The sequence below is a fragment of the Ochotona curzoniae genome, unplaced genomic scaffold, assembly GCF_017591425.1.
Source record: "Ochotona curzoniae isolate NIBS_2020 unplaced genomic scaffold, NIBS_Ocur_1.0 contig_899, whole genome shotgun sequence".
Classification (NCBI taxonomy): domain Eukaryota; kingdom Metazoa; phylum Chordata; class Mammalia; order Lagomorpha; family Ochotonidae; genus Ochotona; species Ochotona curzoniae.
The window spans coordinates 7,526,082-7,540,697 of record NW_024466605.1 but is presented as its reverse complement, the minus strand read 5'-3'; the positions used below and the strand labels follow the sequence as shown (position 1 = coordinate 7,540,697).

The following is a 14,616-nucleotide window of genomic DNA, read 5'->3' as shown; positions in this document are numbered from 1 at the left end:
CTGCTGTCTCCCAAGGTCTGTGTTAGTAGAAAGCTTTGCGTCAGGAGATAGACCAAGATGTCAAACCCAGGTATTTCAGTGTGGAATGTGCATATCTTAACTGACATTGTAACCACTAAGCTACATGCCTGACCCTTCACTACCTTATTATTACTTGTGTTTAGTTCAGACTGTAGTTAGGATGGTTCTTTTCCCCAGTACCGATAGGAGGATCCAGATAATTTCCCATCTCAACTAAAGCAAGGCAAGCATTAACACCTCATCAATGGCTGGGATGAGCTCTTTAGCTCTATACAGTGACTTGGCAGTCATGAGAATCTGCCTCTCAGATCTAGCCCCGGGAAAATTAACCAAAGGCACCGGCTGCTGCATCTGATTTTCACCACTGCCTTTGGGCCAAGGTCCCATTTCCCCTGGTCTGTTCCCACTGCCTGCCTTTGGCAGGAGTTCATGGCAGGCCCATTTCTGCCTCTGATGAGTACCTTTGGCTGGACAACCCTATTGATCCTTGTGTAATTTTCTTGGCTAAATTCTTTTCTCCTTTATAGGTATCAGACAAGTACCACAATCTAATAACCTTCCAAGTGACTTCCCAGCTGCCCATTTTCCTTCACCAGCATTTGCCTCAAAATGTCTTTTACCTCTCTAAATGTCTCTTACATCTCTAATCCTATCTTGACTTTTGTTGCTCCAGAGGACCTGGACTAACAAAAGTAGTAAGAAGAATGGTCAAGTGCTCATTTCAGCAGCACAAACCTAACATTGGACTGATACAGAGAAAATGAGCATGCTGTCTGAACAAGGATGACACACAAATTCACCAGTCATTTCCTATTTTAATTAATTGATAATCGGTGATCCAGAAAACAGGTGGTGAGATTATTATTTGCTACTGATCCCTCTAACCATCCAGCAAGGGCGATGTCACCTTAGTTGAAAGGTGGGGCACGGAAAAACATAAGGTGGTGTGTCAAATGCTAAGGGGCTCCTTGATAGTGAACTGATAAAATGTTGTGGCACATGGGAAAGAGTTTGCCCACATGAGGATTGGTGCATTTAAGGCTATCAGGAGTAAAGTGTTCTCAAAGACGGCAGAGTTGGCTGGCTTCTGCTAAGTTGTATTGATGCCAGCAGAGGGATAATGAGAGAAGTTAAGCCGCTAATGGCTGAGTGTGTGAAGGGGAAGAGTTTCCTTGGTAACTTTCAAAGACTTTAACTTTCTGCAGTGTTGGGAGAGAACAGAGACTCTTGAATAGCAGAATTACAGAGATCCCCAGTTGTTCCTGCAGGTAAGAACACTCCTGGCCCATGTGCTATGTGACAAAGATAGCTGCCAACCTTGAGCAGGATTCAAAGCACAGAAGAACTCTAGAGCATGTGCCACAACTCTAAGGTAGATTCATACAGTCAGGCAGACCCCCATGGCTTTGGAAGTGTCTGGAAAAGATGGAGCTTAAGGCAGGCACCCAGGGGGCAGAACACAAGACAGCCGCCTCTGGGACTGGAATAACAGCCTGACAACCACTGAGGAGAAGCTTCCGTCTTTTGAGAAATAGCTATGTGAGTGTTACTGATCGTTGTTGGAAAGGATGGTTCCTGACCCTAAGTATAGAATTGTCCACTATGACTTGGGGCTTCTTGAGGCCTCCAATGGTGGGCAGCCCCGGTGGTAGCCCATGATCAGATCTTTGTATGTTACAGTTCAGTACTTGATAGGACTGGAGACCGTGAATATGCTGCATAAACTGGCAGCACAAACTGCCTATTCTTACCAAAAGATGCACCAGCATCCCTCTCCCAATCCACACTACAGCACATGAGGGTCCCTGTGCACCCAGCTGAAGGCTAAAGAATAGCCTGAGTTTACTCTGTGGAAGGACTGGTTCAGTATATGTGAGCAAGATGAGAAAGGGTGTGATGGCCATGAAAGACAATGGAGAAGAAAAATCTTCCCAATGGGTGGAGTTTCTAGTAAAGCACCTGATCATCTGCTTTGTATGGAAGAAATGGCCTGAGGTCATTTATATTTAGGTCCTGAGCAGTGGCCAATGACCTGGCTATCTGGTTAGGAACCTTTAAGGAAAACCACTGCAAGATTGGGACAGGGAGGTCTGAGATAAAGGCTTGCAGGTGGACATTTGAGAATGGGCAGAAATTGTGAAAGGCTTTATGTCATATATTACCATGTACCATGGAAGAGGCATTGAACAATCTAGTAGACAAAATGACCAGGCTAATTGAATGTGAACTGCCCTGAACACAGTGACTGCTCAGGGCAGAGGCATGTGACCAAGGGTCCCACCCATTTCACAGCAAAGGAGGTAGATGGTGAAGGCCTACAACATAGGATGTAGACAACTTGTGGGTCAATGCTTCCTGTGGTGAGGAATTGGAGAGATGCATGTTTGTGGCTACCACAGGCTTCAAGTTTTGCCCTGCACAGATCTACACTTACAGTGAGCTGAGCATCCTGCTGTGCTCTTGCTGGGATCTGTGCAGTAGGTGTGGATGACACAAAGGTGTGAAGAGAACAGCTGCTCCCAGTAGATTCCTGCAGCAGACATGCCAAAGATGCCCTATACTTGCAAAATACTGACTGCCTCTCAAGGATTCCCCATAGGCCTGTGTGACACTTGCTTAGACCTGCACTATGGTCTCAGTAGTCATTTCCTTGCTCGCTTCTCTCTTTTCCTTATCCCCTCCTTTACTTCACAAAGCATTGTAATCTGATGTTTCCTTCATCAGCTCCTTTTCCATCTTCTTTCACTGGCATCTTTTCTAATAAATCACTTGCACATATAAAAATAGGTGGTAAGATTGTAATCTCATCTTGGCAAGTGATTCTTAAAAGACTCAGACTAACTGAAATGGTTTGTATATGTGTTGTTGGGCATCTTAAGCAGAATGGAAAAATGGAAAAGACCAAAAACATGTATGCTAAGACCAAAAACATGTATGTGGCATTGGCTGCCACAAGAATGCTGAGTTGATGAAGGTTCTAGAACTGTATTTTGTAATGAATGGGTGGTCTATTAGTAAAGTTGCCATGAGGGTGAGAGGAGAGGATTTTGGTCTTATTAGTTACTGCCATTAATCTGGAATGTTTCTCAAATCTCTATCAAGAAAGGTCCTGATCAGACAGCTGCTGTTAAGGATAAGTGATACCCACAATGATAGTTAACAATTGAAGATAATAGTTATAAAAATGAATGATCACATGATATTTTACTAATGATAATGCTTAATGATGAATGGCAATTGTAAAATGGTATTATAACACAGAGGATCCTATAGTAAATCTTTAGTAAAAGTGAGGATAAACTTTTGGGCTGGTGGTTAAAATGCTAGTTATGATACTGGCATCTCATCTCAAAGTATATGGGCTCAATGCCCACCGCTGGCTCCTGACTCCAGCTTCCTGCTACTTCAGACCCTGGGAAGAAATGATGCTGGGTCATGTAACTGGGTTTCTGCCACCCACCTGGTTTGGGCTTCTGGCTCCTGACTTTGGCTCCTTGTTGGTATCTGGGGGAGTAATCAGTGGATGAGAGCTCTCTCAAACACATTAGAAAATATAATTCATGCAGTAATTAAATTATAGAAGCAATAAACATTTTCACATGGAAAGATAGTCATACAGAATCTAGAAAAAAAGAGTCTAAAATATGAGAGTTTGTTAGTGGTTTTCAGCTGCAACTTGGGGTGACTGTACACTGTTGAGCAGACGTGATTATGCCTGCTTCATTGAGAGGTGTGTATCCAGAAGAGATCATAACATGTTTCCAATAAATTTTACTCATCTCCCTTAATCTGATTCTGTACTAACTAAGAAGCATTCTGACCTTAATTAGGTTTAGAAGTATATTTTCCAGGTAAAGCCACTGCCCACATCACTCGGAATCCCATATGGGCTCCGGTGAGTATCCCAACTGCTCCACTTCTGATTCAGCTTCCTATTAATGGTCTGGAAAAAAAAACAGTGGAAGATAGCCCAAATGTTTAGACCCCTTCCACCCATGAGGGAGAACCAGATAAAGCTCCTAGCCTCTGGCTTTGGTCTCTCCTGGCTGTGGCAGTCATGTGGGGAGTGAACCAGTGGCTGGAAGATAGCTCTCTCTTTCTGTAACTCTGACTTTCAAATACATAAATAAATATTTTTTGTTTTAAGTGTATTTTCCTGCTGGCAAGAGAACATGCTGACTGGTTGATATAAATATTCTAGCCTGCTAAGCATTTATTTCCTCTCTTTAAAAGCTTGTTTAGACATTATAAAAATCATATCTGCTTATCATCAAGTAGTAATTAAAATAGCAAAAGCAAAATTCAAAGTCCACTTCTTATGCATAGCTTCTTTCCCATCCTGCTCCCTAGGAGCAACATTTGATTTTTGTTGTTGTTGTAAATTAATTGGTTTCTTCACTGGATATCTGGTACCCAAGATGTTCTCTCTATGACCTTGTTTAAAAGGAATCTTGTGAATTTGCTCAGAATGAACTAACAAAGCTGAGCTTCTGGACACACAAAACTGAGGGCCAACCTTTTCATTTAAAGTCCCTTTGTCTTCATTTTTGTTATATATATAGCAAGCATGCTTTGTAAGAAGTGTAACCTTAACCTTCCAGTCACAGAATGTGAGAGCTCCATTTGAGAGCATGTGTGTTGCTGAGTTTGCTGTATTGTATGATGTATTCTGTTCTGTGAACTACCTCCTTTGTGTATGAATTTTTAGTTAATAAGTCTTTTTACCATTCCTACTCACCTTTCACCCAAGATAAAGCAGGTCATCAGAAAAGTAACTTTAGTCCCAGTGTGAACCCAGTAGGCCCTACTTAAACAACTTTAAAATAGGAACCATGAAGATAAATCTGAAATGACGTAAAAATTGGTTCTTTCCTTGTTTCCTAAAAAGATCAGGTTCATTCTCAGACTCAAAACAATTCCTAATTGCAAAAATTATTTCCTATGGTAGATAAGTCAAGTTAGGCTATTAAGAATGTGTGAAATTAATCTCAAAAGACTTTCCTCAATGGAGAATATCTAGACCTTTTTTTGAAAATGATTTCTTATAAGGATTTAGAAAGGACATCTTGAGTACAAGGTCTCTAAAGGAAATCATTGTTTTAGGAATAGAACAAAGAGCTTACTGAAATAGTGAAGAAACTGAAGACACACATTAACTTCCCCAAATTTAAATCACAATTTTACTTAAAGAGAGAAAGACTACAGAAGTTTTAGAAAACTGATAAACTGCAATCATTTTGTAAGGCTGATTTTTGTAAATGAATTTAATAGTAAAAAAAGCTGATAAAAATTTGGAAATTTTTTAGGGGAAAACACATGATAGTGAACATTAATACAGAAATGTGACTGAAATTAATGGTAAAATGAAGAGATCTTGTCATGCAGATTAAAACTATTTTCTGCAAATGAACGCATCTCTTCTCTCCTTTCATAAAATTTTAATTATTTTTTTTCAAGTAACAAGCACTGCAGATCCACAAGAATAGTTTTTTTTTTAAAGATGTGTTTGTTGATTGGACCAGGCTGAAGCCAAAAGCCAAGAACTTGTCTAAGTCTCCCACATGGTTGGTCGGGGCTCAAGCAGTATGTTTATCATCTCCTGTGAGTTATCAAGAAGCTAGATAGGAAATGGAGCAGCTGGGGCTTGAAAATGTACTCAGATATCGTGTGCTGCTGTGGCAAGCAGTGACTCAGTCTATTGTGCCACTATACCAGCTCTTAAAAACCATTAGAACATTCATGGGGTGGACCGTTGGTCCAGTGGCTAACAGGCCAGTTGGGTTGCTTGCATTTCACATTAGAAAGTCTGAGCTGGAATCCTAGATTTTATCCTGATTCCAGCTTCCTGCTAAGGAGGCAAAAGGTGACAGCTCAAGTAAAATTAGGTCCCTACCCCAAGATGGGAAACCTGGACCAGCTGATGGGAACTTTACCTTTTTCTCTCTATTTCTCTGCCTCTCAAGTAAAAATAAACCAAGAAAACCAAAAACTCATACATTTACCTCTTTTTTTTTATTATTAAAGAAATTGTAGAATTACTTTCTAGCACATTTGTTATTCACCAATTTTCATGAAATAGAATGCTGTAAAAGGAGTTACAAAATTACATGATGGGTAGGTGTATCTTTGGGGAGAGGTTTGTGGTTTGGTAAATACTGCATTTGTTCAAAATGCAGAGCAACAGGCCTAGTGTTCACACTGGCATTTTATTCTCTAAACTTCCATTTCCCGATAGAAGGAACCAGACACAATCTGAGGCAAAATGAATGTGCTTGAAACTGCATAAGAAGAATGTGAATGTCATTTCAGTCATCAGACCCACTTGATTAGGTCGATGGGTTTGGTCATCTTCTGTTTAAGATCGATGATTGTAGCTCAAGAGTTTTTAATCCATCTGTTTTGATTTTTCCTCTCTTTAAAAAATGTAATGTTGCTCATGGATTAGGCAGAATAACAAGGTTGGGATGCAGATTTGTTGCCTTAACACTGAATTTATCACCTGCTCAGCAGAAACATCCCTCTGCCTAGGTGAAGCTATGAAGAGTTCACTGGTCTGACTGCTGTGATTCTCAGTACAGTTGCTAAGCAGAAGAATCCAAGCAATCATTGCCAGATTTTCTGCTCTGGCATGCTGGCATTGACCTTCGTATGGTCTGGAAAATTCCACTTTGAGTTTTTTGGGTCCTTGTTTTCCCATATAAAGGATTACACTTTTACCTTGCATATGAAGGATCCTTAAAAATGTACTTGGAAAGTTGTAACATGAAAAAACTATGCATGGATTTCAGATTTTCTGCATCAAAAGACATTTCTCCTATAACTACACTTTTCATAGATTTTGGGGAAATCTAGAAATAGCCCTTTCAATGTGATCTGAGTTGAGATAATGGTTTTATAGGCACAGGTGCTTTCAGTGCAAGTACTAACAAGGAGAAAGACATCATATTGGCACATATTTGTTGTTGCTGCTGTTCTTGTCAATGAGCTCATTTCCACGTCTTACAGTTCTAACTTTTTAAAGTCCTAAACATGATTTTAAAAATCACACGAATTTGATTCAGATTCCTAAAACACCACAAAATCTGCAGCACAAATGAAATAACAAAATAATCGTGACCAGATCAACTTCTGGGGCCCAGTAAAACAGAGATGATTTCTAAAAAAAAAAAAAAAAAAAAAAAGCAAAAACAAGAACCGAAACTAATTACACATATAAACCAGTTTATTAGATTGTCAGTGATACTTTGAGACAAATTCAAGTTATTTTATTTTATTTCATATAAACAGAAGAAGGGAGGAAGGTTTTAAACTTCAAGCCTTGTTCAGCATGTGTGCAGTTAGCATCCACAAAAGCACCATTGGATATGGAAGAATTAGCACCACAATTTTAGGACCTAACTGTTAACATGCATCACCGAAAAACCAGCAACATGAGAACTGAAGTGGTGTGTGGTATGGTCCGTGATGAGCAATACAAGGCAATTTATGATTTCTTTTCATACAGTACAATACAATCACAATCAATGAGAACCTTTTCAGTACAATACAGGACGAAAAACACCTTGTACCCTGTTAACACTAAAGCAGTTACAGATTTTAAAAAAATGTTTCTTGTAAGAGAGAGTGGGTTGAAATTATTCCTCCCCTCCCCTCAATTTTTAAAATTCAGAGTTATAGAGTTACATGATCTCTTAAGAAAGTATTTTCAAATCTATAGGTCTCTCTCCCTCAATGCTGACAAATGGTGATTTGAAAACGGAAAGACTTGATGAATCAAAAAAAAAAAAAGACAAAATCCTGATAGAGTCAAGAAGGATTCCAGTGTGGTAGAAGGTATACCACAGGAGATCAGTTTGAAAATGATGCCAATGCTGTTGATACTTGTCTTCCCTTCCGTGGAGGAATGCCAAGTACAGAGGGCTTGCATTCATGATGAACTTCAGTTCATTTCTTTCACCGAATGCCTTTATTCTGAAGTGTAACATGAGAGATTTATTCTTTATTCCTCAACTGTCTTTGGAGTATCCTGTTCCTTATGCTTGATTGGACAACAGTGAAAAGGGTTGATATTCTCTCTGGATTTGGGATAATTTGTGAGCTAAAGAAAAAATATTAATTTAAATTTAGCAAATATGAAATTTTAAAGGGAGTTCCACTATTTCCACAGCACAAACCCATAAGTAATATCATTGAAAACCTTTCTGTTAGAAAGCATGTAACAAACCCTCAATTTTAGTTGTGTCTAGGCCAATTTTGGCCTGTGAGAAGATACTGTATAAGAAAGGTGCAATAAGAATAGATAGATACAGGTATATTCAGATCTCAATGCATTGATGTCAAGGAAGAAATATTTTTACTCACCAAGAGAAGAATATACCTTGAAGCATCTATGCAGACACATGAATCGATCATGTATCCGCCCAATTCTAATTCTGGAATAGTGATAACAGGGTCATTTAGGAAAAAAGTACTCAATTACAGTACGGCAGCAATTGTATGTTGTATATATTTAACAGCGAAACATTTTTGAAAATAGAATTAGTACTATAAGGTAAGTTTACAATTCACCATTTCTATACTTGTAATACATGCGTTTATTTGTTTTCTGAGTTCTTAAAAATCCCACTAGGACCAACACTCTTTTGGAACAACAATCTAACATTCAACAAAACTTTCTAAGGAAAATATTTAGCATCACAGATTTGAGAAAAGTCTGTTACTCAGCATCACAAAATACTCAGTAGATCTACATTGAAGATTGTTCATGCCATGACATTAACACGCCTTTGGGTTATTATATCATATTTTAAAAAGAAAACAAAGAAACAAATCAAACAAAGACGTGGACTTCTGTCTTTGGTCTCTCCTTGGTAAGGACAGACCTCTGATAAACTTGACTCTTTTCTACTATGTAAGGATGAACTGTCTCTGAAACTGCATTTACATTTAGTAAAACATTTAAAACTAGAGAGAGAAAAATTGGTCACCACAGAGAAAGATCTAAAAGGAAGTAAAATGATGTAAAAAGTTCTTTTAAGTGTTTAAGTGTGTTTTCTTTTGAAAGTGTACTGCCCTCAAACAAACAAAAAAACAAATTTTGTTCACTTTGAAATATTCTCCTGGTGAAAAAAACATTCTTAGTAAAAGGTAGCCTATCCTTAAAAACGTCAATGTTTGACCTGAGGAGGTCGAATTTTTGAAAAAAGAAAAATTTCCATGCTTCTTGTGCTGAACTAAATCTACTTTAGAAATGGGTAATTAATTTTCTGAAGAGAAAACAGCCATACGTTGCAGTATACCCATGTTGATGATCTAAATGTGAGGATGCATTGGGCATGGCTGGTTTGAGCAAAGAATAAACAAAATGGATTTCTTTGTGCTGTAAGATTACATTTTAAAAAATGAAAAACAAAATTGAGTACAATAGGCTAGCTCAATAACTTATAATGCCTTATATTTTGGGCAACATTTCAAGACAAGGTAGTAACAATTAGAAAATACGTTTTTAAAAATAAAAACATGCAAAATCAAAAAAGCCTTCAAATTTTGCATTTTTTTTAACCTCAAATGACTGGAGACTAAGACAGTTTTGCCATTGTCACATATACTCTTCTTGCTCTTAAGCTTTATTTCTGCATTCCTTATTGGTTACATTATGACACACAATTTTCTGTTAAATTAAAATAGCTTGACTTATTATACTATAAGTAGCTTTAAAAAATCATAAATAGGATAAATTCATGAAAGGATACCAAAAAATTTAAGAGCTTTTAGACAAATCCTATACAGATGAATAGTTAGCTCAAGGTAATAAAGTGCCTTCTTTTCCAGGAAATTAATTTTTCATTAAAATATTTTAAGGCTTTATAAGAAACCCAACATTATCAGAAATTTGATAGTATATGGGAGTTTGTTATTAACTAGCATTCTTTTATAGCATTTATTTAATTTAGTCTTTGAGCTGACTGCATATTATATGGCATGTTTTTAATAACTAGGTTAAACTTATAAATTTGGAGTTTCTATTTGGAATCCATTTTGTGGAGAAAGAGAAGATGTATAATTTCTAAATTCTGTGATTTGTACATAAAACTCACACGTGACTTGTTAACAATGTTACTTCCGTGTCATACTACACAGCAGCCAATGCCCTCAAACATTTCTGCAGAATATCTAATTTCATGGCAGATGGTCACTATTTCATTCAGATTTTTATATTCTATTTTCTTACTTTAAAATGACTGTGCAGTTGTAAATGAAAAAGGCCAAAGAAAATCTAAGGTAAATTGTTTATATACAGGCACAATGAGTATCTTTTATTGCAACAGTTTATGCATATTCTGTACTGGTATCAACATCTAATGTTGAGCATTTGTGTTTATTAACATGTTGCTTCTTTTACCCATAGGTATGTAACAGTAAAACACTGGTTACCCATTACTATAATTATGTATATTTGGTAGCCTTGATCCTACAGGCTCTGGTTCTCGTCTTACCGTTTTTCTTTGGGGAACATGGATTTGTGTTGCGTATTGCTGCGTATCTGGTCACCTGGGCAGCTCCAGATTTTAGGATTTTATGACCATGTAGACATCAACTGTCCAATTTTTCATAGCCACTAAGGACTAATTAAAATGCTTGAATATTATTTTCTAAAAATTGGCAAAGTCAGGCAAAAAAAAAATTGGCCCTGATACTTAAAATACTTTTGCTGATGACCATTGGAATCATTTAAAATATTCTTTTACATTAATGGTGTTGAGAATAGGATGGTAGAGGAAAGCTAAAATTCCCTGCGAAGAATAGCTTAAATTAAATATTCCACATAACTAGAAAAACAGAAATTACCATTAAGAGAAACAACTCTAGTCTCAGAATTGTGTTTGGTTTTCAGTTTAAAGCCCAGTAAGTCCAGGGTCCTCCAAAAATTAAAATGACAGAATCATTTGGAATTGCAACACTCCTAAACCAAAGTGCCATAGATTATCAAATAGTTTTCTAAAATGCACAAGAATCTACTTTTTGCAATCTAAGTTTATATATAGTTTTACCTTTTTTCATACTAGCATGATGCAGTTTCACAAACTAAGCACAAATATCATCAGGATGAATTATAACTTTCTAAAATCAGGTTAGTGTATATGGTTTTAGCAAGGTAATATTAAGAGTCTTTTTCACTATGAAATGTAAATCAAAGTATAGCCAAAGCATTTCCATGAGACTTGACAACATGACAGTTTATTTAGGCAAATTTTAGCAGTACTCTGCTATACAATGTGAAAGAAATCCTGTGCTCATTTTTAAAAACATTTGGGTTTAGTTGTCCTGTCTTTTTCCTGTTTGACTATATATTATACTTACTTATTCTCTTCAGTCACTGAAGTGACAATATATGTAATAACCAAGTTTTAAAGATAGTGTTACATACTGAGATTTCTAGCCTTAACTTCATTTATATGAAGCATAGCAACAATATCTGACGAATGGGTCATTAATTTTCATGTTTTATCTCTTGTTTGAAATAAAAAGCATAACATGAAAATGAAAATGGATAAAGATAATATATAGAAGGACATTAGAGACCAAAGCACCAATACACGAGAAAAAAATCAAAATCATAAGCAAGTATTTGGAAGTTCTCCATATTACTGAATTAGGGAAATTAGGAAAATAATAAAAATTAAGATAGTTTTACTATGTAAAAAAATAATTGCTGGTTCTGAATGTAATGAATCAATTAGGGAGATGCCTCATTAAAGAAATGAAATGACTACCAAAATCATACAGTTAAGTAGAGTATGTAAGGTCATAATTCCTAGTGACAGGTCCTCCAGGTTCTATTATACCACAGACCAAACACCGTGGTAACAGACTGCATTTAACTAGGGTGAAAATGCTGGTAAAAACATAACTAATGTTAAAATCAATATTAATTTTAGTTATAGGATATTAAGTGACTATCCATAAAGGACTCCTTCCCTCCTTCTACAATTTGAGAATTTAAATTTTCAGTATAAAACAACCATATGAAAGCATCTGAAAGAAATTCCCAATTATATTAATTTCTTAACTTTCGAAGTTGTACAACACCATACAAATTGATATCCTAATATTCTGAGAGAATGAGCAAACTTGAAAAACCTGTGTGTAAAAAGAGGAAGGATCAGCATAATAAATGACTGATAGCAGCTGCCCTGATTCCAACAATGACTGGGCTAATCACAAAGTGGTGCGGGTTCACCCTCAGAATCTTCTAGTTTCTGAGTATGGAACTACAATCCCTTCTTGATAAGTAAGAGTCTTGAACAACTTCAGCATTTAGAAGTTAGTTGTTCGAGAAATACTTCAAGTAAAAATGGAGACACTGATGATTCCTTGTATAAATCTCCATGCTGTCTTGTGATGTTTTGTGTTTAGCTCACCTAATGCTCAAAATGCTGTAAGATGCCACAACCTCTCTTGCCAATACTCAGATATTTTCTTGGATTTGCATAAGCTGGGCATTTTTTACTGATCTGAAATAGCTTTTCTCTGGAAAGTATACAGTGTTGACACAAATACTCAATATACTTATGAGAACTATTCCTGTGGTGATACTATTTAATCTTGTTTTTTTTTCTTCTGTAAGTTAGCTCCCTTTTAGCTTTATAACTGCCATTTGCAAAATGTCTTACCATTAGTTTTAATGGTTCCTTTGTTGTGTCCTGATGCGGAAGGCTAAGCTGATAAATTGCTTAGGCAATTGGGAAGCTGCACATGACTTGTACAGGTCTCACCGACCTCTGTGCTTTGTATGCAGCTGTTTGGTCGTGCTGTATGCTGAGCATCTATTTGGGATACTCTTTGGGGCCAAAGACTAGATCTAGTTGTCTGCTGTATTATCCAGGCAGACCTAGCTGAATGTTTCACTCATGTCCTTGGCAAAACACACACACACACACACACACACTGATTTAATGAATGAGAAATCAGAGAAAATAAATAACCTCTACATATCATTCCACTTATTCTTGCTCCCTAAAAAAGGCTTTCTGAACATTTTACTTCTCCATACAACTGGGAGGAAGCTCTACTCCTCTTAAATAGTGGGGTTGCATTACTCATTCTTGAATTATAGTGGAAAAGCCCATTGATATTGATATGTGTTCTCCAGAGTACCAATGACATGCTTGGCTGTTACTACAACTCCTAAAACTCTGAATTACTCATCTTTACCTTTGCCAAGCATTTAAATGAAAAGCTGTGCTTCTCATCATAGCAAACTGTTCTTTTCTTAAGCTAATGTAGGCATAATGAATCATCCTCACAGCTGCAACCATTAACACGAATATGGAGGCTATCAGAAGGGAAGGCAGAGTTACACATCTACAGCAAAGAGAACCAGGGCTGCTGTTCAAGATTTTGAAAATTATGGCAGGAAAGCTAACACCCTTGAGAAGGCAGTGATTTTATTGAAACAAGTAAAAACTGAGTAGGTTAGATGAGGTGAGCCAAAAGACTTTTAGCTCCAAAATTTTATATTTTGTTCACTGGTTCATATTCTAGTAAGATGGAAACTTGCACATATTCAAAATCCATTTTCTGAGAGCAACGTTTAGCCTAGTGGTTAAGACATCAGCATACCATATCAGAATACCTGGGTTCATTTACCTGACTCCTGACTCCAGCATTCTGCTAATATAGACCCTGGGAGGGAGCCATGATGACCCAAGTGCCTGGCCCCTGGCCGCTCTTCTGGGAGATTTGGATTGTCCTCCCAGACCAAGCCAGCCTGGACCACCTTTGGCTGATGTGGGCACTTGGGGAAATGAAGCAGCAAGTAGGGATTCTGTCTATCTCTCTACCCTTCAAAACACTCAACTTCCTTTTTAGGACAAAAAAAACAAAATAGTTCTGGAACTCCCAAACAACTATTTTAAATGTTTTCTTTTAAACTGACAATCTTTTTTTTTTTTTTTGGCAACAATACCATGCAAAGCCTTTTTAAATTCTGAATACATCTGTATAAATTAAATCAATATAATGTGGATATAATACTATACATTGTCAGTAAAATTAGTAGCTAGGAGGAATTTGTTTCCACTCTATCTTTTTATATGAATTTATGGCTTAAATAATAGGTACATTTCACCAATGGAGCACCACTCTTGATGTGTCTCAATTTCAAAAGGAAAAGGGGAGATTACTTCTTGTAAAAATTAGAGGGCTTCGTTTTAAAACCATATCAGTGGAAAAATGATGGCTTTAACATTAAGTTTCAACCTCTAACCAAAATCACTAGGTATGTAAATAAAAATAGTACTTTTAATTATAATATTTTGACTGAAAAGCAACAAAGACTGATCAGTTCAGAAACTTGGAAGTAAAAACCAGAACCATGAGTAGATGGAAAGAGGAAAAACATGATCTACCATCAGCTGTAAATTTTGTTAAGCCAGGACTTTTCAAAAACCCTCAGAAGCCATGTTATACTCACTGAGAAACTTGTAGTGCTTTAAGTCACAGCTGGAGATCTCTTCACTTTTCTAACATTACATCCATATGAAATGTTAGTAACCTTCCATTACTACTTCTCATAATCCAGTGGGAACCACA

The 14,616-nt window shown here is 36.9% G+C and overlaps 1 protein-coding gene and 1 non-coding gene across 3 annotated transcripts in view; one reads left to right on the top strand and one right to left on the bottom strand.

Moving 5' to 3' along the window:
- Positions 1 to 733: 733 nt before the first annotated feature.
- LOC121165596 lies at positions 734 to 839 on the top strand. The gene has a single exon (XR_005885296.1). It is a non-coding gene; the product is annotated as a U6 spliceosomal RNA (small nuclear RNA).
- A 6,390-nt stretch (positions 840 to 7,229) lies between these two features.
- The window catches only part of PURG (purine rich element binding protein G), a 33,434-nt gene continuing 26,047 nt past the window's right edge, over positions 7,230 to 14,616 (bottom strand). For both annotated transcript variants that reach the window (XM_040994218.1, XM_040994220.1), the window contains one exon: positions 7,230 to 8,119. In XM_040994218.1, coding sequence (XP_040850152.1) covers positions 8,021 to 8,119 — 99 coding nt within the window. In that variant the 3' untranslated portion in view covers positions 7,230 to 8,020. The remainder of the gene's footprint in view (positions 8,120 to 14,616) is intronic.